Genomic DNA, 25,967 nt, shown 5'->3' with positions numbered 1-25,967 from the left:
AGCTGTCAGTCATGTTGAGGGACGGGCCGCCGCGGCGCAGAGGTCCCGCCCCCCCCGCCCTCATTGATATTATCGGAGCGCGGCACGGGCGGCCGGGCTGCAGTCGGGGCTCGCGGGCGGGCAGCCCGGTGCGGGAGCCTGAGCTGAGCAGCAGCACGGTGGCGGAGGCGGGAGAAGGAGCAGGAGGAGGAGAAAGAGAAAGGCAGCTGGGAGGGAGGGAGCGCCGGGCCGGGGACTCGCAGTGCAAATTCGCCACTGTCCTCTCGCACCCACCAAGCGGCGGCGGCGGCGTCTAGAAATAGGGAGCGAGAAAGATAACATTTCCCTGCTCCTGCACCATGGTTTTGCGAAGTCGGCTTCTTCCTTGGATTATGTTGTGCTCCTTCTGGCTGCTCCGCTTTGCACACACGGGGGAGGCACAGGCTGCGAAAGAAGGTAAAGGCGTGCGGAAAACTAAACTTTGGGCTTATTTATTGCTTTTCGCAACGAAAGGCTCAGTGGAGGGAGCCGCGAGCTGCGTTGCGTTTATTTATTTATTTATTTTTTGTATGTGCATTTTCTTGAGATTAGGAGAGAAACGAGTGAGGAATTCTGTATGTGAGCGCGTGTATAAATAACAGACCGGCACAAGCGCTTTCGCTGCGGGGAATGAGCTCTGAGAGGCAATTGCACGTGATGGGAAGGGGAGACAGCCCTCGGCCCGGGGCTCCGCACAGAGCTCTCCCGCAGCCTCAGCCCTCCGGGACGGGACGTTGCGGGACGGCTCCCCATCGGGGCCCTGCGGCGCTCCAGGGCCGCGCGCGGACCATGAGAAGCGGCAGCGGAGTGCGGTGAGCTCCTCTGGGGAGTCCTGGCGTCGAGTGTCCGCAGCGCGTGTGCTTATCGCCAGCATCGCTGGGCAGAGGGGGGAAGGTTTGGGGCTGGGTGCCTGACACTATTTACGTATCGCAATGGGGCTTCCCTATTGCCGTCAATCCAACGCTGTCGTAACGGTGTATGGCGAACCCCGGACGTCTGTTTTTTTGCCCCATCCCATCCCGCGCGCAGTTTGCAGTAGGAGAGCGATGGAGGTATGTGAAATCCATTCCAGAAGTCCGTCTACGAGATCTTTTTTCCCATGTAGGGAAAATCCAGGATCGTTTAAAAAAGCGCCCTAGTAGCGTTTGACAGGGACGAAGGTCCGTCTCCATCTTCACATGGGGGGGTGGAAGGAGGAGCGGGTGGGGAGGGAGAACTCGAGGGTTTTTTTTTTGTGTGTTAGGGACGCATTTGGGGTTTTTTCCTCTCTCAACCGGATATGTCAGTATTTTCAATTTTCATCAAACAACTGGCACGCAGTAAAATCCCATTCTGAAGCATTACAAAAAAAACAAAACAAAACAAACAAAAAAAAAACACCCGAAGCCCTCTGCCCTTTTTTTTTTTTAAAAAAAAAAAAAAAAAAAAAAAAAAAAGAGAGAGAGAGATAGCGAGGTTAGAGAGGGAACAGGGAGAAAGCCTTCAGCGAAATTTCCGAAGCTGACGCGGAGGGGCAGGGATGCACCGAGACCCCCACGCGGGGGGCGGTCACGCGTGGCCGTGTGAGCGGGGAGGGTGCGGGCCACGGGGCTGCGGCGGCGCCTCCGGGCGTCAGTCCGCTCCGTGTTCGTGTGCAGATGGGGATATGTATGCATACACATACGTGTGTGCGTGTGCAGTGGGTGTGCGCTTGGGGAAAATCAACGCAGCTAAAGGAAGGTCAGGAGGGGGCGAGCGGCGGACAGGGATTAATAGCGGCTACCTGCTGCGGGCTCGGGAAACTCCCGCGGAAGAAAGAGCGCGGAGAGAGCAGCGGGGAAGGAACTTCGCAGCCTCGCCCCCCCACCTTGCCCGAGGGCTGTTCTCGGCTCAGCCCTCCGTGGCTCCCACCGCTCCCCTCCGGGCGCTGAAGAGCGCTACAGAGGGCGAAGCAGAAAAGTTTTCCGAGTTCCCTTTCTGTAGCTAAACAAAAGACGTGGGGAGATGCTGGAGAGGAGCGGGGCGGGGGCTGTCCAGCCCTCCGGGAGAGGGACTGACGGCTTTCATTGCAGAGCCCTCCGCCAGCGCGGGTGTCCCCTCAGAGCTTCCCACCTCCTGCTGCGAGCCCTCGGGGCTGGACACGGGGCTCCGCCACCCCTGCCGCTGCCCCATAATCCGGCGGCAGGGCGGAGACCGCGGTACCGTTTCTCCAGACGGAGGCGCGGCCGCTTGCGCGCAGCTCCAGGAGCATGTGCGCGGCCCTGGCTCCCCGCTGAGCCCGTTCCCCGAACTCGCACCCGCCGGTTTTCCGCCTCCTTTCGACTTCTGAAGCGTGCGCGTCCGCTGTGCGCATCCCGCGCAGCCGCCGCAGGGGTGCGCGGATTCGCCTCGCCGCTCACCGAGCGCGGAGCCGGCTCTGCCCCTAGGCTGCGGGACGCGCAGCAGCTTCCCGCCGGGCATGCTCTGCCCGATAACTTTCGGTGCGACGAGGAAACGCAAGGCTTTTACTTGCCGGGGGTATTTGCAGAGCAAGGCGTTTCACTTACTATAGTTCGTTTTTTTCTTCTTCTTTTGTTTGTTTGTTTTCCTTGTTGTCTTTCTTTCTGGGATGTGCCCGTTGCTATGTGCCGGTGAATTGCTGCCAAATAAAAAGTACAATGAATTGCAGCCGTGGGATATTGTGCTGGTGCTGAAAAGGTTAAGTCTTTCATGGTGCCTTTTTTTCTTTTTCCTTCCAGAATCATTAGAAACGTTGTTGTTTAACAAACCACCACATACACCACCTGCTTTTCTATAGAAAGTGTTGCAAAGTAAAGCCACTTGGATCCGAGCTTAATGAAAAAAAGCAGATCATCTTTCTAAGAGAGACTATCAGACTTCCTTAATGAGTTGTTCTAGTTTATTACTGAAATACAGGCCTGGAAGTTAGGGTTCTGTGCTCAGCTACTATGGCGATATTACTCTATGAACTTGTGAATGTGTATTTTTATTTTTTTTTTTAAGTCATCCTTCTTTCCATTCATTGAAATTTTGTGTGAAATTCTGCGAAAGCTGAACCCAGAATTCAACCAATTGAAGACATGATGCAACTGACAAAAGTTGCATCATTTTGAAGCCGTAAATTATTAATTGAAATAAAAGTATTTAAATGCTGTAAGTAAAATTATAAGTAGCTTGAATGCTAAATATATACTGAATGTATGTAAATTAGGTACATGACTTTTTCATTTACCAAATAAAAGAATGAAGTTAAACGTGCAGTCTTGAGGAGGGAATCTTCAAAGTGTACCAAGCCCTGATATGTGGCCAATCACTCTACAGCTTCAACTGTGTGAAGGAAGATATTATAACAAATTATTTCATGTATATGTATTTGATATAATGGATTAATATATGTGCCATTTGAATCTGACAGTAATATGCTCGGGAAGATGCATGTAACTATAATTTAAATATAAACCATATCTAGAAATATATGTTTGGAAGAAATGGAACATCAGTAATATATCTTCCAGAATGTGCTGTGAAATAGTTAAGAGTTGGTTTATTAGGCTGTGATTAACCACTTTATGAAGCAGGGTTACATTTAGCTGCAAATAATTGCACTGCTGCCAGAACTGATGTCTTTTTGCAGAGGTGTCACTGGCTTATAACGACATGAAGATTTCAGTAAGTCATCACCATAAAGTAAATTGGTTGGATTTGTGTATGCGATGTGTGAGGTAATTGCAGAGTCTCTTATTTTCTGTATTCCTGGTTGTCACTTGTTTATAGAATTGCTACCCTCTCACCTAAAGGATGTATTTTTTTTCCTTTCTTACTCCAAAAGACATTATTTTGCTGTGTAACTCCTGGTAAGGTACATACTAGCCCTGTCTGAATCAGTTTGAGTAAGTGTTGAAATGCTATTGTTTGTTTGTTTGTTTTAATCTCTCTGTAATAGCCAACTTATGGGGAATGTCGTCATCACAAAGGAGATAAAGGGAGCATGCATAATAATGACTGACTATTAATATTTTAGGGCACGAGAAAAAACATTACACTTAGATGTAAGCAATGAGGTTGCTAAGAACAATGTATATCTGCTTGTATGGGGATTGTACATAACAATTTAATCATCTGTTTACAAGAAGATGCATAGTTGTACTCGCAGTTGTTTTTCAATAGCATGAATTAAAAAGATGTGTTCTGTTTTATCGTTTTTTGAATTCAGAATTTTTACTTTGATTTTGTATTCCCACGTATTATATTTAACAAAGAGTGAAAATGCCTTTCTTTTCCTTTTCTTTTTCAGTTATTTTACTGGACTCCAAAGCACAACAGACAGAGTTGGAATGGATTTCCTCTCCTCCCAATGGGGTAAGTAGTCCCTACAAAAATTAAATTCATAAAGACAAGTAGTTATTTCACCAAAGCTATTGCAATACTGGCTTTAAACTAACTTCCCCTCATATTTCTCTTAGTAATTGTACCAAGTGTTTATGGATCTTTCAGCTTTAGAATGGAAATAAGTGTACCTTGGGTTACGATGTCCAAACATAAGCTAATTAAAAAATAGAGACTCTTTAGAAGTTCACCTAAATGTTTTCACTAGTTTCATCTTTTGTCACATAGACCTCTGTGGTATACCAGAAAGCTCTTTATGTTTGTAACACAGTATTTTAAATCACTTTTTCCTTCATCCTGTAGAAAGAGCAGACCTTCTTTTGTGTGGAAACTTTCTAAAAATATGTTTTTCATTTTCTGTATAATGGCTGATCATAAATTTGTTTATGATGTTTTCTTTGTAATTGAATAGCACAGACTGAAGTGCTCTGAAAAAAAACATTTATACTGCAGATGTGTTTGAAATGACATTCCAAATTTGAAACATCCCCAAATCTCAAGGAGCTTCATATCTGGAACGAGGAACCAATTATGTGGTTAAGGCCACCTCCAGCTTGCTTACAAATGAATCTCATGGTATTCCATGAGATGTACCATTGTGTAGTAGTACATCATTATGAAAAATGAGACGTTTAGAAACATCTGTATTATTGTTTTATTTATTGTGTGCATAAACTTAAAAAATGCTGCTTTCGGCCTGAATTAGAAGTGATATAAAACCCCTTATTCCTCAAGTCCTGAGGAAGAAAGAACATTTTCAGAATGGTACAGTGAGTATGTTGTCCTACCGTAGCGCAGCCTGATAAATGATAAATCATATGGCTAGTTCTTGTTTGTGGAAGCAGTCTTTTGCAGCATCCATTGTGACTCCTTGCATGAGCAAGGAGTCTTGCTTGGGGGATCAGGCCCTTAATCTTCAGAGCCTTAAGAAATCTGGAGCCAGAAGAGCGTGAATTGTGAGTAGGGATATAAAAGTGTAACAAATCCTTTAAATAAGAAGAATGAAAATCTGAAAGTGTCTTTCTTTAAAAGCAAGATCGTAAAATCAATACGAGCATAAACTGGAAACGAATGTAAGAACTTCAGAAGAAATGTAATGTGACCTCAACATTTATGATGGTTAATAACCTCAGCATTAGCATTTTGCATTGATTGAAGCTGCTACCAGAGGTGTTTGAAAGATTAGGTTGGTGGCAATTACATTAGGCTAACCTGTAGATAATGAAAGACATGTCAACACGTGTTACACATGTCGGCATATTTAAAGATGAAAGAAAGTAGAGTCAAATTCAACAAATGGCAAGAGGCTGCTTTTGAAGGTAGAAGACAGTCTCAATAAAAAATTCAAAATGAGGCTAAAAAACTAAAAATAAGGCTAATGACTGGAATTGTTTGCATGAAAATGGTCAGAAGTAGTTGTCTGTGAATTCAACATAGAAGTTGTAAGTATGTAATTTTGATAGAAAATATTTACTTTTAGTTACTATGCTGTCTGCTGTGCAATAAAGATTTCATGAGAATGAACGCAGAAAATACACTTCTTGAGAGTAGCTACTGCTTCAACAAAGTACAGATTATATCACCCAGACACTCGTTAAATGCCTTATTCAACTGCAAATGTTACATCTAACAGTGATCTCAAATATTGCTAAGATAACTAAGGAAGTTTAAATACCATGTATTGGAACAGATAGAACAGGATATGGTCAAATAGAATAGCATGTGTATCACTGTATGTGGAAGCAGGATAAAGCAGAATTGAATTTTCTTTCTGTAAAAGGCAACATGGAATTAGTCACTTTAAAAATACTAATGAGGTGTGAACTTAGATGATGTAGGTGAAAACCTATCCTGAAATACTGTTGATTTCTTTTTTCTTCCATAGAGAAGCAGGTATGCCTCCAGTGGACTATTTGAAGTAATGGTTCTGTGATTACTAAATTAAGCCATAAGTCCTGTTTTCCTGTTTTTTTTTTTTTTTTTTTTTTTAAAGAAACACATATTCCATGGCTTTAGGAAAATTTGGAAGGCTAAACTGCAGCATTCAGTGCTAGAGATAACATAATGTAGAGCTTTTAACTTGAATGTAGTGTTTTGTACTGTTTTTCCTTGACTGCAGTGTTAGAGTATCCCTAATACTTACAAACTTCATGCGGTGGTGGGTTCTTGATTCCTCAAGAACCTTAATAACATAGTTTTGGGAAAAATGATTTGATTTTTGTTAAATATACTTTTCTTGTCTTTACTTTGGTTTGGTGTTTTTTTGTTTGTTTTTATGTGGCAAGACCCCATCAAAGCTCAGAATCTGGTGTCAAATTCTGTTCCATGTTGAGCTTGTGCTGCTCACACTTCACAAATACAATGCTTTCTCTAACTGGAATGACCAGAATCTGGCTCAGTTCCTTGGGGAAAAACATCACCTAATGTGCAATTGAGATTATAAAAATCAATAAACTTTTAGGCTTTGTATCTTTTTTCGTCACATTTGGATTGATACGGAGTTTGTTTGTTTGTTTTTCTTTTGTTTGTATTATTTATTTATTCTGAAGTGTGACAGTGCCAGTTGCCCCGATCCCCATTTTTTTCCTTCCCTTGTTAGTTCTTAGAGAGAGAAAAGTGTCACTCATTCAAATCTAATAAATCTATAGTAAAGATGGACTTTTCTGTTCTGAAATGAATACAGTTCCATATGCAATCACTGTAATTAACTTCATGACTTTTTAATATTTCAATATTTAATACTGCATATATGAATTTATGATACCGTATGTACCATGTCTTTAGTGATTGCAGGTCTTTGAAATGCACTTTGGTATTTACAACTTCTGTGCATTTCAGCATCTACAGCCATGATACATTCTGTGGTGGTAACTTCCAGCACCAAGTCAACCACATCTGCTTTTTCTTGGAGCTTTAGAGCAACGTTAAAATGATCTCATTTGCTGTCAAATAAGCTTGCAAAATACTGCATACTGCATGGTTTCTAGTTTGGGAAGTCAGTCTGGATAACCAACCTTTCACGCTTGGTTACCAGTGTGAGGAATGTCGAGGGGTGGTCCGTCTTGCAGAGGTGCCAAGCATTCTAGTCCCACAGAACACTTAAGCACATGCTTACCATTAAGCTCATAAGTACTGTCATTGATCTTAAGCGTGAGCTTAAGTGCATTATTGACACAGGGCCAGAGGGCTAAGTGCCATAAGAAGTCATGGTTGCCCGTATCATTGGGTGAGGATAGTTTAAAAAAAAAAACACCCTAATTTATTACAGCTGCAGTTTCTGCAGTATGTTAAGTGTTATAAGAAAAGTGTTATGAAAAGAGGTGAGAGATGGATATTGTTTTGGATGTACCTGTGCAAATTTGCCTGCTTGATTTCAGTGGTTTTACCATTGCTGGAGGTGCACATTCCAAAGTAACCGAACTCTGTTAAAGACTGCAGATCTGTTACACACTTACTGGTTTGTTTCACAGTTCTTATCCTAAGAGGGAATAACAACAAAACCCAAGCTTTGAACCAGTAAACTTTCAATCATGTGGGTTGTTCTTAATTGAGTATTTAATCTCATGGTTCATTTGAACACCCAGTCAACCGAAGTTCATTTCTTTTAACGTGGATGCAGCCACTGAAAAAAGTGAGGTGAGGAGCATCTGCTTACATGTGCTGGTTTCTGAGTAAAGCAGAACATGGAGTGAACGAAAAGGGGGCTGCCAAGGTGTTTTCTCACCTCCAGATTTTTAATTCTGTCAATTTTCTTGTTTTCTCCTCATGCCACCTTCATTGTATAGGATTGAAAATTGTATACCGGATAAGTTTCAGGAGCCTTCTGCTTGCTGTACACCAGAAAGCTCCAGTCGGTGTTTTATACAGAAAGACTGTAAACCTAAGCAATCTGAGTTCCTAAGACTTCTCTGATTGTGTGTTTCCCTGGAAATGGAGCTACTTTTTAGTCTTTGCTTATGACCTTAATGAAATGTGGGAGAATCCAGTGTGGAGTTAGAGCTTGATATGTTGAGCAGCTTCACAGAATCACGGAGCTGTAGGAGTTGTTAAGGAACTCTGGAAATTGTCTAGTCCACACCTCCATTAAAGCAGATTCACTATAGTAGGCTCTCCCTTGGAATTGGATCTTAGATGTGAATATGATTTTTGAAGGTTATTTATACGTAGGAATAAATGGAGGGAGATGTATTAATGTCTATTTTCTTCACTTGAGTGCTTAAGGATATTGTAATAATAGCCTATTTTTTATGATGTCTTACTGTTAAAAAGGAGAAGCACTTAAGTGTGACACTTTTTCAAATACACAATAGTTACATTTGGTCGCATCCTTGTTTTATATTACTAACTGTTTTTTATTGTTTTAGTGGGAAGAAATTAGTGGACTGGATGAAAACTACACTCCTATACGAACATACCAGGTATGCCAGGTCATGGAATCGAACCAAAACAACTGGCTTCGGACTAACTGGATTGCAAAAAGCAATGCACAAAGGATTTTTGTAGAACTGAAATTCACTCTGAGGGATTGTAACAGTCTTCCTGGAGTTCTGGGGACTTGTAAAGAAACTTTTAACTTGTATTATTATGAAACAGACTACGATACTGGCAGGAATATCAGAGAAAATCAATATGTAAAAATAGACACTATTGCAGCAGATGAAAGTTTTACCCAGGGTGATCTGGGGGAGAGAAAAATGAAACTTAACACAGAGGTGAGAGAAATTGGACCTTTGTCCAAAAAAGGATTCTATCTTGCATTTCAGGATGTAGGGGCCTGCATTGCTTTGGTCTCTGTGAAAGTCTACTACAAGAAGTGCTGGTCCATCATTGAGAACTTAGCTATTTTTCCTGACACAGTGACTGGCTCAGAGTTTTCCTCTTTAGTTGAAGTGCGAGGAACTTGTGTCAGCAGTGCAGAGGAGGAAGCTGAGAACTCTCCGAAGATGCACTGTAGCGCAGAGGGAGAATGGCTAGTGCCTATTGGAAAGTGTATCTGCAAAGCAGGATATCAGCAGAAAGGAGACACCTGTGAACGTAAGTAGACATATAGCTTTTATTGTGTGCAGTACAGGTTATATTGCACCATTTTGTTATTTCTCTGCAACAGAAATACATCGTCAGTCTGCTGTTAAAGTTTCAGATCCTCAGTCTGTACTCTTCCTACTGGCCAGTCTAAAGCAGTCACTTCTGGGTATGGAAATTGGTGTTTGTGTGCTGCATTTTACTTCATTTTTGTTTATAGTTATGCCTCATACAAGTTTTTAAATATAGATTCAGGACTGAAATTTTCAACAGTTTAAGGTAACATTCCTTGTACTTATTGGTACAGAACTTCGTATTAATAATCTCTGAGCAATTAAACACCTTGTTCTTTCATATGGTCTATGACAATTACAAGGAAATTGAAACTGAGAAAATAAATGTAGAATGAGGTGTGGTTAATAATAGGAAGAATATACACACAATAAAATCTGCTTTGGAGATTTGCATTGTAAGTGCTTACAAATTTAGACACAAAAGTATTGTTTTAGATCTTTCAAACAGAATATCATGTTTCCAGATTGAAGTATGTTTCCCTTTCTGCAGTTTCATTTTGCATAAAACTAACTTGGAACTTTTCACTTTCTAAGGGATCATGGTGAATAGTTTGAAATACTAGTAAATCGGAGACTATTGAGTTGTACTTTCTAATTGAGACTGATTTAGTTACACAGATTCTTAGAAAAATACTTACCCTTAGTGCTGCTGCCAGTGGGTCTACATGCATAAGAACTTTCTGCTTACTGTAGGAAAGAATATTTTGCTGTCTCTGCTTACAATAAAATCAAGACAGTTTGTTTAAAGACTGATATAATTTTTTTAATGTTCATGAAAATATGTAATTCTTATAATAAGATCACACAAGCTATTTATGGTCACATTTTTATCATAAGAGGCATGTTAGTGAGAAGTGTTGCATGCAAGTTTACCATACCTACATACACTCCCAAACCTATGAAAAAGAAAAACCTACGGAATTTCAAAACCAAACCTGGCTGCAGTCACTAAACCTGAGATGTCCATGTAAGGACTTCAAATCCTGTAGAGGATTAGGGTCACCCTAAAGGAAAGTAAATGTGCTTATTGTTAATAAGCTGTCGTCAGGGAAAAAAACTATTGCGTTCCTGATGAGTTTTTTAGTAGGAAATTCTATACAAGGTGAAGTTGATCTGGGGCCCTTGTAGCCTCTCACAAATCTTTCATTGTTATGTTGAGAAAGGATGAGGGCTTATACACTGAAGAGGGTGATCTCATTAGGAATAATAGTGATGTAAAAAACTGCCCCCACAAAACCACTCAGCAGACTGTGTTAAGGCTCTGTTAAAAATATTAACCAGTGTATCCCATTGAAAACTGTTTTGAGTCTATCAGATGTTTCTTTGGAGTGACTGACTTTTTTTTTCCTTGATTACAGACCTAGTCATGGTTGATGTAATGAATATACTAGTTTTATTTCTCTTTAAACATAGAAGGGAAAGTATCCAAATAAAGAGGCAATATATATACTGGGTAGTGGCTGAGATGGGTGAGAGGTGGTGCTGGGGTTAGAGAGAGGAAAGTAAGTGTTTGGTAACTGGAATTCAAGTAACTTATTTATTAAACAAGCTTCTTAATTTCTAACCACACTGATGTTGACAAAAGAATTAAATGATAACTTGTACTTGAGTACAGCAGTGTGCTCATTTGCAAGAACACTTCTCACTGTTGGCTTGCTTCCAAGGCAATTGCTAAGAGAATACGCTACACTGGAAGCAGTCCAGAGGATCATTTATAGTATTTTTTTCTTTTCTTTCAGTGGCCCTATTAAGAATTTGAAAACAAACTCTGGCTCCATATTGAGGCAAGTTAATGTATTTGAGAGAGAAAAGGTGGGAGGCAGCCGCTCACCAAATGTGTGCTGCTGGCTGCTCAGAGTCAGGCTAATCTGAGTGACTGTGTCTCACAATAGTAATTGCAGTCTGTAATGCTTGTTAGCCATGTCTGTGCTTGAGGATGTTATTAAATATGATCAACTATGTAGTGTCCGATAATACAGCTGGCACACTGATACAGCGTCTGTTTTTTGTGACAGATATTGAGGGAAACTTATCTGAGCATTGACACTAATGCAACTGGCTATCTGTTACTGTCAAGCTGTGTAACAGATCAAGCAGAGGCAAGTCGATGTGTGCTTCCTTAACCCAGAGCTTTTATAGCCTTGTCTGAGGGCTCACTTCTGCAAATACTTTGTACCTGGCATGCTGTGTGACTTCTTTGGGACTAGTTGTGGTAGAAAGCATTGTGCGCTGTCAGGACTGGCTGAAGTCTGTGATTGCTCTCTCACGCTTACAGTAGCTCACCTGAATTAATTTAACACAATAGGAAAGCCTTTTAAAGATACAGAATAATGCCTTATCTGTCTGCATTGTAGCAAAGATAGGAGTAGATGGCCACATTGTACTTCCAATAGCTCTTCAACCTGTAACTCAGTGGGGATTTTCATTTGTGTTATGCTGGCTTGATTGGCTGACTGTGATTGAAGAATGTGATCCTTTTGCATACAGCTTTTCTTCTGTATGTGAAATTTCTTGAATTCAGATACTAAAACAATTGCCTTTTGATTTATACTAATTCTGCACTGGATGTGCTGCCAGAACCCTTATTTTTGTTGTTGTTGTTTTTGTTGCACTGAATGCAAGTAACTGGTAGAGTCTGGAAGAATAAGAAAGGAAGCAGTCATGAGTCGTGAAATGCACCAGCTAGACGCCAAACTTTCGTTTGTTCATTCTTCAGTGTTCAATCTTCTAAGCTGAATTGATATCTTTTTCAGATGTACATTGATTACTTCTTGCTACTGATGCGCTTAGAATTCCATACCATCTCAGTGATCTATTGTAATAACACATACAAAAAGGAGAGCTTAACTCCATGCAGCTCGCAGTGTTCGTGTAAGGCAAAATCTTAAAGCTTGTTGTAGAAAGCCTGAGAAAACTAGATAACAGTATGAACTTTGCATTGCAGTTGGTTTTGTTGTTTTTGCTTACATACAAGGGTACTGTCTCCTCAGAGTTGATCATGTCTGCTAGTATTTGGAACTATACTGAATTATAGAGATTTTATATTATGAAGAACTGTACAGAGAAGTACCTAGCAAACATACCTGAAAGGTACTTAGCAAGTCTTCTAATGTCACCCACTGTGCCTGCTCCATCAAGAAACAAAACAAAGAAAAAAACAAAACAAAACAAAAACAAACAAACAAACAAAACAACAACAAAAAAGCCCACCTAAATGCAATGCAGTTTTCTCTATCTGTAGTAGACTCCCAATGGATGTAACTTTGGTTTCTTTCTCACAGTGTTGTCCAGTCAGTGTGTTGCACATATAAGCACCGCACTGATATCAGTGATTGGTATGTGAATGAGAAAATGATTCCTTCAGAACTCCTAGTATAATGCAGTTTTCATCTGTTTCATGTTAGTTGGGTGTGGGATGTGGGAGAATTATATTTATTCAATTGGAGCAGTAGTGTGATATTTCAGAAGGTAAGAAGCATCTCTTACTATGACTGAAGTGAGAAATTACATAGATGATTTAGGACCAAGTCCAGAAACACAGAAGTTGAGGCAAAGTCAAAGTGTAAGTTTTACTATTAAACATCTTTTAATACTAAAACAACATTAACAGTTGTTTTAGTGCCCCCGCAAATAGGGAGGAGGTTATAGCTACTTGCACATTCTGTCTTCATGACGTAAAAATGAAGCTACAGACCTTTCTTTCCAAACTTTGCCATGTACTGTACATTGTGCCAGACTAAAAGCTCTATTTATTCCTTCTTTTTTTTTTTTCTTTTCGGGACAGACTTTTATCCCGTTACTTGATAACATAAGGCAAATTCTGTTTTGGCATCTGTCATGGTAAAGTTATTTATTTATGGTAAAGTGGTGTTTTTTGTTATTGTTTGGTTATTGATTTTTTTAATGTGTGTTTGTAATTGGTTTTCATTTTTCCCTTTTAATATTCAGGAACCAATGTTCCACGTGTTTGCTAGTAGAGGGCAATGAATTTATGGGGGGATGTGAATGAGTTGTTAAAATGGGGGATGCCATGCTTCCAAAAAAGCCTGGGCTGCATGGTTAGGCCCAGGTGGTGTGTCCCAAAACCTGTGGGTGATTTGCTAATTAAGCAGTCTTTTTAGACTTTCTGTTGCTACTATTTCTGTTTCACTTGGTGGAGAAGTGACAAGATGGTAAAATGCATGCTGCTGAAGATGTTTTCTATCAAGACTCTACATGTTTCTTTCTTGAAGAAGTGTTACCTTGTTTCCGTTTGCCTCGAAAATTACTCTTGGGAAGATATAAATGCTGGCAGCAAATTGAACCAGAGAAAAGCATGAGGACATTTCTGACAGTTTTGCCATTTTTTCTAGAGCTAGTGAAAGTTCAGTGGGAGAATGTCTACCTCCTTTCTTTCTCCCTCCTAAGATATCAAGTAGTTTTTCTGTCCTTTTGAAACAAATGTCACTGTGATCAGATATCAGATCCCTGACACTACCACATAGAAACTATTGCATTTTTTAAAAAAACTCATCATGTTAAATATCTTTCCAGCAAATTCTAGCAAGAGTTAGAAAAATAGAACATAAGGTGAAGGTAAGACCTTCAAGCTAGCTGATCAAGAGTACAGAATAGTTTTTACAGTTAAATATAGAGCTGTGATCTTTACTTCAGTCCTTGTTTGGAGTTTCTAGAGAGTTAAATGTCTTGAATTCTTTCACACTGGATCAACAAGCAGCCTTTCTAGAGAGTGATATGAACATATGTGAGGTGTAAGGTGGTGTTAAGTTGAAGTGAACAAGAACCATACTGTAGAGACAGTTGAAACTGGTTAGCTCTCATCCATAGTGTCATCAGTGATTACATTAAATAAATCCAAATGAATAAACCACAGAGATGCTGACTGATTAGGTTTCCATGAACTAGCTGGTTTGCTCCAGGAGAACTGACAGGAGTGAAATATTGTATGCAGATGGGCTATCAGGAGCCCAGAAGAAGCAAAATTATTGGATGACATTGAATATAGAGCTGTCTTCTCATCTCTCTTTCCAAATTTTCTTGTATCTGGGAATTGATTTTATATTTGCATTTTGCCAGAGCTTTGCTGAGTATCGGTTTTGTAAACAAAGTGTGTTATACTTTTTTTTCCTCGTCAGAGTCACTAGTGAGCACAAATCTTGACAAAACAGCAATGAAATCAAACAGAACCTTAATAGCTTCTCCTTTAGTTACAGAGGAAACACTAAAGCTGTCTTTACAGATCTGGGATGCTGCTGCTGAATTAGCTCCGGTTTCTCAACAGCTGGGCCGTTAACTCCTCAGCCATAAAGTCTAGATCTTCTCTTTGTTCTAAATGAAGCATTAGCTGGTGGTTAAAGCTGGAATATCTTGGTGACAAATCTGTTGTCCAAAACCATACATCAAGCTTCTGCAGCAAACTGTTCTCAGAAATCTTTTGTGAAAAGTTGCAATAACGAAGTGGTAGCTTTGTTATTCTTTTTAAAATAGAAAAGGCTTTCCTAGGTGAAAAAGCCGCTGATTTGCTTGGAAATTGTGTTGTTGTTTTTTTTTTCTCTTTTTTTTTTTTTTTTTTCTACCACAATTGCTGTTGATCTCTGGGAATTAAGCCAGAGAATTTAAATGAAATTTAAATGTTCTTTCATTTCTAAGTCTAAATGTCACAAGTGAAACGCACAAACCTGGTTAGGTTGTATCTCATGTACGTCTGTTCCTTCATGTCATTTTTTAAGGAAGGCAAAAGCGAACAATTACCAAGAAGGTGCTGAAGACTGAAAAAGTGAGGATCAGTAGAATACTGAGAAGTCAAAAGCAGAGATAATATGATAGGAAACTGATCAGAGAAAAGTGGGAGCATGTAAATAAATGTTTAATTAATCTGTTATATGCATTTATAAGACATCTATTATACAGATGGTAAAATGCTGACAAAGTAGTTCAGGCAAACTGTGCAGTTCAAAGTAGATATTGTCTGAAAACAGAGAGGTTTGAGCAGAGGAGTGAAGTTGAAGTTCTTATTAGAGAAGTGGGATAAACACAGATCTATGCTTGATATGATACTGAAGTTGAAATAAATTTAAATTATTTGTACAAAATGTTTTCTTAACTAGATTAGCTTTTGAATTTTGCTGGATCCCAAACTCCATCCTTTCTCATGAAAATGTTAAGTCTCCCCGCATCATTTTTTATATAGTAAGCAGCATTAAATCCTTGAGACTGTCTGCTTTTACTTAGGATTCTAGAGACAGTATCGTATTTTCCTTTTATGTGGGTTTTCATCTACTATCATCCTTCTTAGCACTTCAACTACAGTGTAAAAACTAATTGTTGATTGTTGACTTCCAAGCGTTTAATCTCAGTGTTTTCACTGTACAGTGATCTGTACAGCTCTGTCTGGAATACCAATTGAGTTATTAAAAATAATAACCTAGCAAAAGTTTATAGACTAACACTTTTTAAATTGAAAACAAAACGTTTTCAAATATTAACTTCAAAGACATAATGGATAAGTGGATCTTTCTGTGTGGATTCAGTTTTGTAAATCACACATTTTATGTCTTTTTTTTTTTTCCTTCTAGAAATGCTATAAATTCTGTTTTGTTTGTTTTTTTTTTTTTTTTTAATAAAACATTAAGGTTCTAACAAAGTTAAGAATAAAACAGTTTTTAATAGCCTTCTTAAATGAGTTTAAAAATTCTGTTCATGGAGCTAATTGAAAACGCAGCATGGTTTAGGAGACAGTAAAAATATGTATGTTTTCTACTGTAAGCATTCACAGTGTGTTGTGGCAAGAAGCAGGAGAAAAAGCCAGTTCACTGTTTAATTTCATGAAAAGTGACTTCTTACAGAATGAGATTTCTAATTCCTTCTATTACATTGCCTTATTGAGAAAACAGCAGCAATAGCAAATATATTTAAGACATTTAAAACATTTAAATTTTATGAAATATCTTCCACTTACTTACAAAAGCTTTTATCCTTGACCACTTCTTATTCTTTTCTTTGCTCATCTCCATGAGTTCAATTCTTCTTCATGTTAATAAAAAGGTATGGAGTATTTGAAAGAGAATAGTACCGTAACTAGTAGTTGACAGCAGAAGTTATTTTCTGTAGGAATCTCATATTTATTTTCTTGTTCCTAGACATATTGACAGTATGTCCATTGTTTCTGAATATCTTTAGTAAGGGAGTATTCTTATGCTCTTATGCACTTTTGCACAGGTAACTATTTCTGACAGTATTAAGTCTCATTATTAAATGTGTTAATAAAATCTAATCAACATATTGAAAACCAGCTGTTTGGTATTTAACAACTTTTTCTTCTATTTTTCCTCTTTCAATTAAAAAAATTACTTCAGGAAAAATATCTTTCAGAAGTTATGTACATTTCAGTCAATTTGACTTAATGTAATTTATAATTCAAAGTAAAAAAGGCCACCTGGTATAAAGAGAGATAAGAATTAGTTTATTATAGTTCTAGAGTCCCTGTCATGTCAATCTGTGTACATACATAGATAGCAAGTCCAATCAGCTACATAAAGCTATCTTGAAGAGGATAAAGTTACTTGCATCTGTGAGAAACATGAGGATTTTCCTATCCTAGGTAAATTGATGCTTCTTAATTTTTATGGTTTAATTAGATGCATGTGATTATTAGCAAAATAATCTTGCAATAGCAATATCAAGCATCTTTCTAATAAGTCTAACATCAATTATTTAGTATTTTATGACACTTGACATAGCTCAGATGTGTGACTGATTAATAAAAAGGAAATACGTGATCAAGAAATGTAATTATAATTATTTCACAGATATCATTACCTGCTGTACTTGTGAAATAAGTTAAGGACCCAGTTTTGAGAAGCTGGTACAAATCTAGAGCCCTAGTTTTCTGTTTAACTACTGACTTTTGAACAGAAATATTTGATGGTAGCTCTTGCCACAGATAAGCATGCTTTAGAACCTGTGTTCTTAAAATGGAGTTCTTGCTTTTCAGTATTTTAAGTAGGCAAAGCCTTACACAGAAAACTACCTGTGTAACTGTGGGCTTAGGCTTAATCCCTAGCATTGAATGGCAAGAATCCGACCCTCCATCAGCGTAACACCACGTTAATATTTTTCTGCTGAAGAAAATGCTGAAGTTCTAAGTAACTGTAAGCATATGCATAAACCTAAAGCTTTATTTGATGAAATGTATTTAAATTATTTTTTGATTAGGAAAGTTTTTCTGAATTGTAGGTATGATGTTAGTAGAAATGTGTATAGATAAGCATATATAAATGGCACTTGAACATTCCACAGATGGTTCATGTGATGTATAAACTGCAGTATAATTAATGGATATAACCTGTTAAATTATTTCCTTATGTTGAGTGAGTGTGAAATACCACCAGCCTAGATGACTGGTGGTGATTTTCCAGGAGATTGAACACAGAGTAAATTCAACTATGCTAGCCTTCCTAGGTCACGTACCTTGCACTTATGTCAGGTGACTGATATGGTGTCCTCATATAATATGCATATGACCAATTGCATATTCCTTTCAGGTTAATGGATACATCCTTATGATGCAGTTAAATTGCCAGGTATTCTCTGATTCTTGTTAGAGCTTGTTTTTCTCAAATGACCATATTTCTCAAATAATTTTGTTGTAGTCTTGGAGCACAGTGTATGTGTACTCCTTCATAGAGATCTAGTGCCCTGTGTATGAGGGGCAGAGTGTAGAGTTCCTCACCCACTTCTGGTAAAGGGAAAACTCAACAGGTGCCTGGAGTTTTTATTGCTGATCTGATCCACTCCATCTGAAAAGTTAAAACTCTCTGTCACCTACAATCCTCCAAATCTCTCTTTCTTGGTGGCTTCACTTGGGAGCAGTAAACACAGCATTCTTTCAACTTCCTGAATGCACCATTTTTTTTCTACACTGAACCATTGTATGGACAGAGTTTGAGAGCAATTGATATGTCTCATGGATGTCTGTGTGTTGCCTATTTGAATTGATCCATTTGTGTCTGCAGAGGCACACAGTTGGTTTTGAGAATCTAGTTAAAATCCCAATCTAAAATTGTGGAGCCCTTGCTTAGCTACCATGAATATGCTTAAAGAATGTTGGCAATTGGGATTCTACAGAAAGTTTATTGTATGCCTAAAGATTTGGAAATCTGTATGCCAAACAACTTAGCTATGTTGGTGCTCAAAAAAATTACACATTCAAAAATTAGATGTTCTCTAGTCTGTCTGTGAACGTGGTTTGAGTGGGCAACATGTGGCTATGATCTCTGATCATGTTTACATGATCTCATTCAGCTCAAGTTTTCCTAACTTAGGTTGATTATTTTTCTTGCTGAGCAGAATTTGAACTGAGATCTCTTGCTTTAAATACTGCATGTCAACTAACCAACATGCAGTCAGTGTTAGAAGGTTTTAATAACCCCTGCTGAAACTGTTGCTCTCTCCGTACTCTATCAGTTAAAACCATTCATATGGAGGTATAGATTCCAGTCTTTTTCGTTATCAACTATATATATGTACTTACGTATATAAATTGTTGGTATAATTGTGTATTTTCTTATGAGGGTAATTTGTTTATATGTCAAAGTAAATTCAGATGTATTATTTTTTTTCCTCTTAGACTATAGTTTTAGTATACCATAAAATATTAAATAATAAAATTAATCAGAAACAAAAAGATTGCATGAAATTATTTTTAGATCATCTTTGCTCTTTCTTTCTGAATTGCTCTCTGGAGATAATTTTAGACTCTAATTGGGATCTTGTGGAAGATGGGATATTCCTATTTTATTTTGTTGTATGGGAAGAGCCTCATGATATGGTTTCCTTGCTGGAAAAAGACATTTAATCTTAGATATTTGATTTCTTATGTTTCAAAATACCAATTTACTTTCTTGATTGATTAAAATAAATATAATTGCTAACTCACTGTTTTCATTTTTGTCCAACTTTATTTATTGAAAACATGTTCTCTGCCAGTACTGTTCAGAAAAAAAAATTATATAATTGTAGCATTATTTTGTGCTATCTGTATATGCTTATGCAGACAAATGGAAAACTTTGAGAATGTGTACAGCTTTATTAGCTAGAAAGGAAACACAGATCAAGTCCCCCTGACTGATAGCTAGGAGGAAAATGGCATTGTTTTAGCAAAGCCCAAAGCTCTACACTGTCACCTGATTAGCTCACCTGTGGAAGTCTTAGCTAAATTTAATCCACAGCCTGCTACTGGTAAATGTGAAAGTATCATGTGCTTAAAATCATAAGCAGGGTTGAAAACTGTGCCCCAAAGTGCTTACTTATGAATATAGAGTATTAAATCTGTGATCAGTGACTTTCTTTTCTGCTTGTTTTCACTTATCATTAGCTGCATATCATTTCATTTTCTGATTAAAAGGGGCAATTCTTTGACTTCACGGTGTGAGTTCTTGTCTGTCTGCTTTAGTTTATCAACTGAAATAAGTCTCTATTTGGCCTATTATTTTTTTTTTTTTTTAAAAAAAGTCTCGTCTAGTCAGGGGAATTGCTAGTGAATAATGTTAAAAAATGAGGGTAATAAATAGCTTTTTTCTGTAATACATGTTTCCCTGGAAGAGTGTGATAGCGCAGGGGACAATGATTTCCCTGCTTTTGATCTTATATCTTAAAAATTTTGTTGTCGTATGTTAAGATACAAAGTCATGGCTTCCTTTATTACTCTAAAATATGCAGTTTTTACAGTGGTATGAGATTCAAAATTGCATGACACAAGTAGAAATGATTGTTTAAAAAAAAAAAAAATCACAGAAATAATGTTCAATCTTTACGCAGATAAATTCTTTTTCCTTTCCTTTTTGCCAGTACTAAAGGAAAATACAATCCAAGTTCTCTGAGAGCAAACCCTACATTTTAAATTCTGCCATTTAAAGTCATTTTGTGTATTTAAATAATGACAAGAGTATTCACTATTAATTAACATTCAGGAGATAACTGACTGTCAGTTGCCAATCGAAGTGGTGTTCTGAAGAATGTTGACATTGATTGATGGATGTGTTCTGGGACTGTGCACAAACATGCGGCTCAGGTCATCTGAGCACATAAAAACAGTACAGATCTGCTCCACATACACAACATATCTTTTGCTTGAGCTGTTCTTTCTTCTAAATGGCGGATATCCTTTCATGCTCCCTAGATTTACTGATTTGTAAGATAAGCGTTAACTTTCTACACCATTGTTGTCAATTAAGAAGAGGCCAGTTTAATCTTGTAAATACAGGTAATGCAGAATTGTTGTTTCTAGCAGTGAGTAGCTGACGTGTAAGCATTCAGACTGAAACAGTGTTTTTTTTGAATGCTGCTTTATAAAGTGCTATACGTACTTAAATGTATACTAGTGTAAGTTATTCTTTAGGAGGAGGAGAATCCCAATCTTTATATTGAAAGTAGAGGAGGCTTTTCAATCTTGAAGTCTCTACAATCTTTCCGAAAGAGAGTTCTAAATATCTGTAGTCATATGTGATGTTTCCATGTGCCTGAGTCAGTACTGTATTTATGTTCAGTGAAATAAGATCCAGCTTTTGGCACTCTGACAAGCAACCTGTACAGTGTCAGGAGGGAGAAAGCAGTGAAATGCCAACAGAAGTTCCTATAGTGTAGTGATGAGCACGGGGACCACAGTGATGCTAATGAGAAGGTTGCGTAGCACTCTGTGTTTCTTCCTGTTCCTACTTTGGACTGATTTTCAGTAACAGGCATTTTTTTGTTGCTGCCCAGGCCCAGTTTCTTAGTTTTATGGTTTCCTGCTTTTTCAAGAAGGATGTAGCATGCCCTTTGTGCATCACATATGATTTACACTTTCCCTGTGCTGGCTTGCCTGTGCCCTGTGGGAGAAGTGTATCAGTTCCTCTTAACTCTTTTTGGTGGACATGTGATCAAAAAACAGTGGTAGTAATTAGCTAGAGTAAAATTGTATGGTAGTTTATGGACAGTATAGCACATAGATGGAGCTGATACTTTCCTGTATAGGTGGTCCATCTTCAGTGTATCATGTTCTTCAGAAGTACTGATTTCTCTTTGTCATACTTCATTTTAGTGCTCAGAATATGCCTACAAATATATCCTAGTTGACTTGGATTTAGCTGTAAAGAGTTGGACGATTGTCCATTAAGGTTCTGGAAAATGGGAGTACCATCTGATCGGAGCCCTCTGCTTATCCATAGCGAGTGAAAACTCGTACTGTACTGTATTACACATCTCTGTAAGTTAACAAATGGGATCTGTCTCCTCCTTAAAACCACTCTAGCTGTCTGTTCTGAGAAATGCAGTAGTTTCACCCAACCCAGATGGAAGTACTGTGCTGCTGGGGATTCCTTGCCAATCTCTATCCTCAATAGCGGTTTCTGAAGCACATTGGAGAAATCTGTTGAGTACTGTCATTATTTCAGATTTATGTCCTAGTTCTCTCTGCTTCTTTCAAGTACCTGCAACTGGAGTTCCTTAACACTTCCTTTAAGGCTGATATAGCATGCTGAAGAGGCAGAGCGCCCTGCTTTTACCCAATGGAAAAGGGGACTACAAATGTTTTTGTTACAAACCCACTTATTTTCCCTTGAGTAAAATCTTGCTTGCTTTATTCATAAAAATAAAATAAAAAATAATTAGTCCCTTGGGACTAGTTGTGAGAGTAAGAAAAACAGGAATTGGCCCCATGTCATAGCCATCTGTTATAAACACAAAGAGCAAAGGCCCAGTCTTGCAGCACTTGCTTAAAGCAGTTTATTTAATAGTTATTACAAATATGAAAAATGTGTGTTTTCCTCATTACTGTGGCAAATCCCTACCAGGAGTGTTAAAAAAAAAAAAAAAAAAAAATCATCATGAGTTGTGGTGTACAGTCACACAATTGCATTATTATATATTGATGTAGACTGCAATAAACATCTCAAGAAATTTAAGTATTACTTTTTTTCAAAGATCACCTCAACTGCTTTCACACTTTTTTTTCATAGTACATCTTTTGGTTTTATGACTGAATTGTGACTGGGTTTTCTTTTTTAACTGATTTTATGACCAATGTTAACTTATTTTTGGAACATGGCTCGTTTGAGAAAGGTGCAGCTTTCCCCCTCTCTTAGAAACATTTTTGGAAAACTGAAATAATTGTATCTGAACTTCCATATTATTTTATAGGAGAAAGGTAGATTTTGTGCTGTGGTAGGCTTCTATAGGCTGGATTGCTAGGCTGGTTTACATTTTTGTCTGCATTTTTGTGACCCCCTTTTATATTGGCTCCAAATCTGTACTCTATTAAAAAACAAAACAAAACAGGTTTTGGTGTTCCCCATTCATTTTCAACATCATCTTTCACATGCAGCATTTTAGTTTTCGGAGTTGTGCTAGATAAAGTAATTAAGCTTAAGGTTTTAATGTGGGTGTTAAATCTATGCCCTTCACCTCTGGCTATAGACCTATGCTAGGTATAGCAAGGGTCACTGTAATCTTGTGGATTGCACCTCAGTAGGATACCATTCACCTGGATAACTATGCTGCCTTTAAAGATGGTTTTGTACAATCAGTCTGGCTCGGAGCATATTCAGTACAGCCCAGAATCTAGGAAAAAAGTATAAATTAGATTCAAAGTCAAGATGTTTCCATATTGTATGCTGAAAGACAGGAATTGTATTGGATCGAAGAAGTGGCTTGCTAAATTCATTACTCTTTTGCCAGTAATGGCTAGTAGCAGATAAAAGAATATCAGTATTGTTTTTCTTCAACCCCTAAGAATTTCCTACAGCTGTTGGGTTGTTTTTTTTTAAATCTCTTTCCTTCAGTCATTGTCATTCAAATGTTGAAAGATATCTGATTGTTTCCCTTCCATGGATGTGATATGTTCTCATCCATTTTGTGTTCATATTGTATTTTTGTGGTTTTTACTAATTTTGTGGCCTTAAATTCAAATGGTCTGAACATTCCTTGGTGTTTATATTATTAACAATTAAAGCCATATGAGTTATAAAATGCTTACTTTGAACTTGACTGAAAATCCCTTCAAGGATTTGACATAGAGGTACAGACAGTAACAGCTAAACTGATTCCTATGCATTTAAGGATGTGCATTTCAAATGGTTTGTGACTGAAGAAACTAATTCATAGTTCGTGGACTATGTGTAGGAAAAATATGTTGGAATTGTATTACAGCAAATTCTTTTTCTGCATTTATAAGCACTTTGAGCTATCAAAGGGTTAAACCCTACAGGCAAGCAGCATATCACTTTCCTTAAAATGCCATTGGGAAACTGAGATAAATGGTGAAGCATTTTCTATGTTGACATGATGTTCGCCTGTCTGATCGCATCCTTCCCAACAGACAGCAGAGAAACAATTACAAAAAAAGACATCTGTGCCAAGGTTTGGCTAGCCAGGGAGGGCAAGCTCTTCTGTTTAAGAGGTAGAGAATCCAATCGATGAAAATGTCTGGGCCTGTTAGCACCAATAAAGCTGAAGGCCACTGGGAAGCTCCAAGAGGGCCTTTTGTTGTGGAGACAGAAAAGAGGCCGAAGCTGTGACACTTGGGAAGGAATAGGGTCAGCTAGTACCATCATCCATCTTCCTCAGTGGCAGCTTTCTGTCAGTTTTTAACCCTGCTCAGCAGAGGATCTAAACCTCTATTGTTGGCACCAGCCAATTCTCAGCCAAGTGTAAATGAAGTTAATATTCACTGACCTTATGCATAGCTAATGAAGGCCCTTGATGTCATCCTGGAAATAATGTTATCTGACACTTCAAAAAGCAGATGTTGGCAGGTTGTTTGGGGTTTTTTGCTGAGCCAGTTTACAAAGGCACATTGTTTAGCTACCTCACATTTAAACTGATTTCCATAATAACCACAAATAGGCCTTTTTGACCTTAAATTGACATAGTTATGGTTTTAGTTTGCATTTCATTATACTCTGCTCACAAAGCCTGACTAACCTGCGCTAAATGATCTGGGAGAAGTAGCTCAGCTCACTTAGATAAGAAATATATGGGTCAATGAACAAATTTTATTTATGCTGATAAAACAATGAGTAATTAGTTCAAATAGTTCAATGCAGACAGTTTTAGAGCACTATGAAGAATGGTGCTTATTAGCTACATAACTTTTTGAAAGGAAAACATGTCACAAGCAGTAAAAAAAATTATATTCCTGGATATGGTTTTTATTTTGAAAGGCCTATTACAAGCCATCGTTAAGGTCTTTTTCCAGTAGTTTTTTGCCATGGTATAACATTATTATTGTAATATTGTTTTAATTACAGAAAGTTAAATGATTTTTGTAGATTACACCTTGCCAGAAGTTTATCTAAGACAGAAGTGCTGTGATGATAACTGCATATTTATACAGCATGTGTCATCCGGATAGACTCCCAAACCTTCCACAGACTTTTGCAAACACAGCGCATCAACACTCCTCTTGTGTCAAAGCCAGTGTCAAACATCTGTTGTAACTCTAGGGAGACACACTAGGGCTCTTTCTAAGGCTCAATAGTGTTTCTCAGCAGCCTGTGGTTCTGATTCAAGGAAGCACATAAGCATGTACCACACGTAGAAGGTGAAAAGTGGTTTGGTTTGTTTTTGTTCTTGTAAACTAGGCTGAAACTCTGTCTCATGTGTGCTTACCTTATGAGAGATGAGCATAATGGATTATAGTAATACAGTACAGATGCAGGATGAGTAGTCATTATTAATCAAAATTTTCAGCTGTATCCAGCAATGAACTTACAGAGCCGCACAGCACAGCAGCAGACAGCAAAAAGCTCTGTATTATGCTGCAGTGTTGGTTTATAAAATGTGTTTGAATGATGGCTATAGTGTAGTTAGCGCCTTTCAAGGTGCAATCCGTACTTGTCCTTTTGAAAAAGAACTCAGTCTAATGTTTTCTTTTCCTTTTTTTTTTTCCATCTCCTGTTGTAAAAGAATGAGTTAATGGTTGAACTGAGAATGCTTGATCACCGAAGTTGCTTGGGAGGCAATTATCTGACAAGCTGGTAAAGATGAGATATACCAGCACAGATCTGCATCTAATTGAAATCACTCAGATCTGATCCTAAGATAAACAGTCTTAGGATTTTTGGAAACTATTTTATTGATTGTATTCCTCTCATCAGTTGTTTCTATTTGTATCTGTTAAAAATGTGAACATTTCCTGTAGTAACATATTTACTTGAACAGCAGCTCATCAGTTCATTTTATCTGTATGCTTTTGCTTGATATTAACTCATATCAGATAAAAAATAAAAAAGTGAAATTCTTCATATTTCTGGATGAAATTTTCAGAAATCAGCATTTAATTTTGTTTGAAATACAGACATGTACTTTATTAGTTTCTGGTTATTTGTGTGCTGGCTGTGACAAATGAAGGCTCAGTCATACAGCTCAGATGACTGAAAGGCTACTTACAGTTTGGACCAATTTTAGTAGAGTGCCTAATATGACTAATTTGTCCAGATATATTAAATGAGA

At 38.1% G+C, this 25,967-nt stretch overlaps 1 protein-coding gene across 3 annotated transcripts in view; it reads left to right on the top strand.

Moving 5' to 3' along the window:
• Nucleotides 1–332: 332 nt before the first annotated feature.
• EPHA7 (EPH receptor A7) overlaps nt 333–25,967 on the top strand; it is a 152,523-nt gene continuing 126,888 nt past the window's right edge. For 2 of the 3 annotated variants that reach the window (XM_042825455.1, XM_042825461.1), the window contains exons 1-3: nt 339–435; nt 4,292–4,356; nt 8,748–9,417. In XM_042825455.1, coding sequence (XP_042681389.1) covers nt 339–435; nt 4,292–4,356; nt 8,748–9,417 — 832 coding nt within the window. Of the gene's footprint in view, nt 436–4,291; nt 4,357–8,747; nt 9,418–25,967 lie in introns of all 3 variants that reach the window. The other variant, XM_042825467.1, reaches the window with a different exon arrangement.

The sequence above is a fragment of the Centrocercus urophasianus genome, unplaced genomic scaffold (assembly GCF_019232065.1).
Source record: "Centrocercus urophasianus isolate 14NV4802_14NV808 unplaced genomic scaffold, USGS_Curo_1.0 seq_10, whole genome shotgun sequence".
In the NCBI taxonomy this organism is placed as follows: domain Eukaryota; kingdom Metazoa; phylum Chordata; class Aves; order Galliformes; family Phasianidae; genus Centrocercus; species Centrocercus urophasianus.
The sequence above is the reverse complement of the archived record's forward strand: the minus strand, read 5'-3'. Positions and strand labels throughout refer to the sequence as shown.